Below are 6,701 nucleotides of genomic sequence, written 5' to 3' on the forward strand. Positions count from 1 at the left end.
AAATTATTGTAAAATAATTTTATCAGTGATTTATCTACGTTATTTATAAGGTAGACGCTATATATATTAAATAAAGAGACAATATATTTAAATTAAATAAAACTATAATATATTTACTGTAAAATTATACAATTATGTGTATAGCTACTTTTTATTCTTTTTGGGTATGGTATTTTTTTTATTTTCTCTCGCATGTTGTACTACGATAATATTGAATTCAGGATGTGGAGCCACCATTATCTCAACTTTTTTTGTTTTGAGCCGAAAAATCAGAACTTCATCGAATGGATCCTAAAATTTTATTACTGTTGTTATTTTATCTTTATTCATATTTTATGCAGTGTGCTTCTAAATAATGACTACGTATGACAACATATGCTTATTTAAATAAAATTACAATTTCTTTAGCGCTTCTCTGGGCCATTTGACCCAAACGTTTCATTCCAAGACTGTAGTTAGTCGCTCCGTTTACATTAACATTAGTAAATACCGGCACTCCTGCAAGTATACTACATATAAATATATTTTGTATTCAAGGATATCCAATATCCATTAATAACCTATAGTAGTTTGATTATACTATGTAACTGCTCATCGTAAACACACTCTCCATTCAATGATTTTAAGGAATAGGATAGCATTCATTTAATATACGAACCTTCTTCGTTTGTCATAATTACAGCTTCAACAGAGTCATCTTCTATAATCCTATCTACAATTGGATTGACATTATTTAATGATTTAGTCTGAAAGATTAAGTTCAATGTTTGAATGGAACATTTAACATTTAAATGTAGGGTATGACAATATTTATATTATAGTTGCTTTTTCCGAAAATAGAACCCTGTAGTGGCTAATTTCAGACGGATATTTATACAATATTATTAATTATTAAATATAATGTTGATTACTCACTGTTTGGACCAACCATTCATCATGTGATGCTTTTATCAAATTTGATATGTGCATTATTAATAGCTAATAATATTGCAACCTGTTGTGAATCAGATAATGTATTAAATGTATTAAAGATTTTATTTAATTCTTAATTTGTCTACATAATGTTATAACATAACTAAAAATATATGAAAATATATGAAACCTAAGCGACAAATTTATTTAAAAGGAAAATTGTGGTGCTGCTGTGAACTTTTGGCACACCGAGGTCCACATATCACGTGCAGTCGGGACAATAAAAATACGATACATGAGTTTATAATACAGAATAAATATTTTGATGATACTCTAAAGCATTTACAAATTAACAAAACAAAAAAAAATGAATTTTATATAAAATTGTATACATACTTATTTATCCTTTTCGCACGTTTCTTCTTACGTGTGCTTATTCTGTGAATTACACAAGCATTGAATTCTTTGCCAGCGGCCACCATGATTTCAATCGCGTTGGTTTCAATCCTATACGCGACTAACTCGTCGAAAATATCCTGCATAATATATGAATAATAATCTATTACAATTAAAATTTATAGTCTGTGATTCTATTTGTACTTAATTCTATTTTTTTTCTTCCAATATTCGAATTTTATTTTCAATTCTTTTTATATAATAACAAGAATCAAAAATGAAATTCGTAATTAAAGTTTATGATGGTAAAATTATCTTGTAATTACTTAAAAAAGTAAAGGGGAAATTTTCTACTAAATGTGCTTAAAGGCGGTAAGCAGAATGCAGTATTATTAATATAAAATTTTAGTTGAAATGATAAGTAAGGTATATAGATACTATTTCTCCTATAGCTTGTTGTACTAAAGAACTTAGATGGGTCAAGTTTCTCGATAGTATTTGCGACATACTCTCCGGCGCGGTACATAATTGTAGCTGATCTGAAATAATCAAAATATAATTATCTGAGGCCAAGTCCATGTTTTAAAGTAAATAAGTATAGATATAGTCATTGTTGATATGATCATTTACTTATTTACACTTAATGTTTAACTGTAAAAACGACGGTTGTGTGTTCGATTCCCACTCATTGAATTATCTTCACATCTTCATCATTTCCTTCTTTGGGAGATACATGAGGAACAGTCTTGGCACCAGATTCCCTCTGCCTACCCTAAAAAAAATATAAGATGTTTATAATCAAAAAATAAACAGAATTAAATTTGGGTATGAAATAAAAAGGCCAGTCGTGGCACAGGGGCACAAAGTGTGACTGTAAAATCGTTTGGTTGTGGGTTCGATCCCTACTCGAAGAGATGAAATATTCATTTAAATTTATATTTCCATTTCTTCGATCAGGTGTCGAGGCAAAGCGCCACCAAAATTCGGCAAAAAGTGAGGAACAGAGTGTCTTAAAAACACTAGGTTCCCTCTGCCTACCCTGCTGTGTGCGGGATACAGCGTGAAGCTGATTTTGTTTTAATTTTAATAAATACCTTTGTGTAAAAATAAAACGCCTATAACATTAGGGTTGTGATCAATCCTTGATATTGTGTTAGTTGTTTTCTCATCAAAATTCTGTAACTAATTCATTAATTGACAAACTTGTGTGTAAATGGCGAAAACGGAGATAGATAGAAGATATGTTTTTGAGGCCGTCACTTAACCAAATTATTTATTTAGCTATTTCCGAGACATTGTCGTTCTACAGTGGGACAGCTAACGCGATGGTTATTGGTTCAAGCCAGTCGGGCGTTGAGTTCCGCCACTGAACACTTAATGTCTCGAATTTCAGAGGAAAGCGGAGTACGGAGTGACTTAACAGTAAGTTCTATCAACCAATCTTGTATAGAAAAGAAATCTTGTATCTTTACAAGGAGATCGAGCGCAATGGTACAACGTCTATCTTAAAACGCGGCTGTTTTGGGTTTGATTCCCACTTATGGAATGAATTATTATTATTTAATCGCTCTGGTAAGTTTATCAAGTCCGGGCTACAAGCATAGAATTCAGTGGACGTCTCAACTGCACCAAGTATCGATTATACCTAAGTATTTCACGTGTCCAATTCACATTGAGTGGAGTTGAAGACTAATTATATTCAATGGGGTGACGCTTTCTTACACGCACTACGTACGGTGACTATTGATATGTTTAACTTTTTAAAATTATAATTTGTTTATTAGTCTTTTTCAGTTTCAGTTCAGATATTATTAGGAAATGGGTTTCACGACTTAGCAGGATAGGCTAACGGAATTTAGTGCTATGCCATCCTGCTTTCTACTTTTAACTAACATTTGCTTCGAGGGATGATTATTTTATATATATCTAATCAACCCTCTAAATAAATACAAAAAATTATACAAGTGTTAAAACTTACTTTATGCATGTCTTTATTGTATTTCTTTCTATAATCTGACATTATAATATGTATAAAAATTAAATTAAATGTATAAAATATATATTTATATCAATCATTGAAATATAATTAAAAATATGATTATTTTGCCATATAAAACGTGAAAATCACGTAGGCTTATATTTTTTTTATAATTTACTTGCTTATACATATAGCAGTAATAAATAGGCCATTTTATGAATGTGCTATATATACGTATATTTTATGAATGTGCTAATTAAATGCTATATATACGTATAATAAATAAAATATTATTTTTTAATATGTATAGGGAAACAAGTAATGGTCTATGGACATGCAGATCAAAGATTAATTATTAAAAATAATTGAATATTGTCTGGTAGAAAACCTTATGCTCATACTAGGAGTTACGATCCAATACGAGATATGTATGTATGAAATATGTAGTAGGTATATGCCTAAAGGATTTTTTTTAAGTTCACGATTTATACTTAGCAGGGACGAACCAGGGAGTCTCACATGCTTTTTGCGTAACCTTCGTTCAGAATCATTGATACTGCGTATGAATGGCAGACTGACAACTTCTGTGTGTTGAAAATGAAAAGATGCAATCTGGAAGGTTCTTTCTCTAAAGTTAAAGAAGAAAAAGTCATCTTCTTTAGTACTTCTCTACGCTCAGGGAAAAGATAACAAAAAAACGGGATTTCACGTAACACGAAGATATAATTTAATTATTAAATAATTAAATATAGAATAAATAATTAAATAGTTTAATATCTTAAAAAAAACCTATGACTACACTAAACTTCACTACCAAAATTGGTTATTTACGGGAAACCAGCGAAATTGGCTAGGGAAATATGAATCTACCAAAACATACATACCTACTATAAAAGCTTTATCTGGAACACAGCAGATTACAAACGACGAACAAAGTTTAGTAAGCATTAATTTTTGTTCAAATAAAAGTTTTTAATTAATATTCGCTCCTTTTAATCGGCGCGCTGCGGCTTGGAAAGTTGTCATTGGATTCACCGAACTTTAAGCTGATGTTCCATGCGCTTTTGTGATATAAAGCTAACTTTTTGATTTTATTTTATACCAGCATTCACCTGTGGCTTGTAAACTGCTCTCAAGTATGAGATTGATCTTGAGATGCCGTTTTTATTTATAAATTACTAGCGGTCCGCTCGCGGTTTCACCCGCGTTATGTTATTATTAATTTCTGTCTCCATGACTACGTCCTAGTGACGTCTATGCAAAATAGTAACGAAGTTTCATACAAACTTTCGACCCCAAAAACAACCCCTTAGAAATCGAATATTGCAAATTCCCGTCTTAGCGAGCACCTACGTCATATGCAAACTTTCAGATTCCTAGCACATGTAGTTTCTGAGATTTCGTGATGAGTGAGTGACCTTTCAATTTTATATATATAGATAGATATATCAGTGAAACGGATGAAACGCCTTAGAGATATGTATGAAAGCCCATTGTATATGATTAAGATAATTCTGATCGTAGGTACAGTGAGTTAATGTAGACTACAGCCAATCTCAATAAATTAACTATAGATTCAACATAAAAAACAATATTGACTTATATAATGTTCTTGTCAGTGAACACTATTATAGGGAGCGTCAACTATAAATAAACTCGATGGTTGTGGATTCGATTCCGACTGGGAAATGATTTTTTGAAAATAACCAATGAATTATTTTTATTTTCTAATAAAAAAACAAAGTATCCCCTGAAGCTGAAAAAAAAAATACAAAAAAGGTAAATTTTGGTTAATTATACCGCTTAACTTTTATCCATGTAAAACCAAAGAAAAACAAGGAATTTCTGATTAAAACAACACATTACGTCATTTATATTAATGGAATATATTTCGGACTTTAATTAGGGGATCCAGTTTTTACAGGGTAGATTTTTTTGCAATTAAAGATTTGATATACAGATTAACAGAAAGAATTCGGATATTTGATTCGAATTGTCTACCCTGTGCGGAATAGTATATAAAGCTAAATAAAGGGATATTAATAGTAAGCGACTATTACTATAATAAATTAAGCCTAGCATCCACTGGTACAGATTTTCCTCTCATAACAATCACAGTCGCGAATATTTAATCACGTTCCAATTATTTTATATAAGTAATTAAAAATGTCACTGCGAGTGACACTTGAATCCTTTTAAATTTCAACGTGAAACAAGTGAGCGTGCATTTCCGCTAGTTGCAAAATATATACCAATTATTGAAGAGTAATTGTGAAATATCGATTTTTCATTTCGTTTCTTTAATGGATAGATAGAAGGTATTTTAAGGTTATGTATTTGCTTCATATAGAGTAGCGGCACAAGGGTGAAAATGTAAACGGTTTGATTCCGATTCATCATCATCATCATCATCAACAGCCATCTTTTGTCCATAGTTGGACATAGGCCTTCCCCAATTCTCGCCACCACACTCGATTCCGATGAATGAGAATGAAATATTTAATGAGAACAGAGTGTTTTAACTGGATTGTTTCCCTTTTAATGTAAGTACACTTTTTATTTACGTATACATATGTAAGTAAATCTATTAGAAAATTTAACATTCTTTCATTTTATTTCAACGTTATGTATGTACTCGTAGAGGTAGAACGATAGCATTTACTTAACTTTTTTACTTCCTCTTACATTTAGCACTTACAATAATGGATACCAGCTGTGTTTCCCATCCATCTATTACACGGATAAAGACAAAATATTGTATTTGAAAACTGAATATTTCGATATCGGAAAACGATAGACGAGATTAATTTTTTACTGTAATTTTGCAATTAATATTTATTTAACTTAAGTTAGCCGTAGCAGAGATCTGATAGCACATGTGATGATTGTGGGTTCGATTCCTAACATTTTTTCTATTTTTAAAAACATAAATCTCTATAAATTTCCATGTTTATCAATATAAAACATTTGTTTTAAAAGATTTTACTTCTAAACGAATCATCTAAAGATCTTATACCACACATTTCCAATTATCTCCTTAATATGCTTTCTTTGCATTATATGTAATTTGGTTTGATGAGATTGTTAATTTGTCGCCTCCGTGGTTTTACAAGGAGTTATCTTCTACGTCTTATCTCATTAAGGTTTATTATGACATTAAAGGAAGTACATTTTGTTTAATTAAACATACTACTGAATGGGGTACATTTATAACTAATGTAAATATATCTAATGTATCATCTGTCTGTCTTATCTGTTGTAACTTACCTTTTGAAACTGAAATATTAATAAATAATATATATGGTATATGTACTATGCAAGTTATTTATATAAGGCATAGTTTGTGTGCTGAGGGAATGGAAGTGAATTCGATTCTTGCTCTGGAATTGTTTCATAGTTTGCAAGTTTTTTGGTA

At 30.6% G+C, this 6,701-nt stretch overlaps 1 protein-coding gene across 1 annotated transcript; it reads right to left on the minus strand.

Annotated features, from left to right (window-relative positions):
- Positions 1 to 124: 124 nt before the first annotated feature.
- Positions 125 to 3,056, minus strand: LOC146533567 (dynein light chain roadblock-type 1-like). Its single transcript, XM_085194763.1, has 7 exons — positions 2,403 to 3,056; positions 1,747 to 1,847; positions 1,309 to 1,448; positions 916 to 994; positions 659 to 746; positions 398 to 498; positions 125 to 291 (listed from the first exon to the last, which is right to left on the minus strand). The coding sequence occupies exons 4-7, from the start codon at positions 967 to 969 to the stop codon at positions 145 to 147; spliced, it is 390 nt and encodes a 129-aa protein (XP_085050889.1). The 5' UTR covers positions 970 to 994; positions 1,309 to 1,448; positions 1,747 to 1,847; positions 2,403 to 3,056; the 3' UTR covers positions 125 to 144.
- Positions 3,057 to 6,701: the final 3,645 nt, after the last annotated feature.

Source organism: Heliconius melpomene, chromosome 12 (genome assembly GCF_056956725.1).
Source record: "Heliconius melpomene rosina isolate 202511_hmr_F chromosome 12, ASM5695672v1, whole genome shotgun sequence".
Lineage (NCBI taxonomy): Eukaryota > Metazoa > Arthropoda > Insecta > Lepidoptera > Nymphalidae > Heliconius > Heliconius melpomene.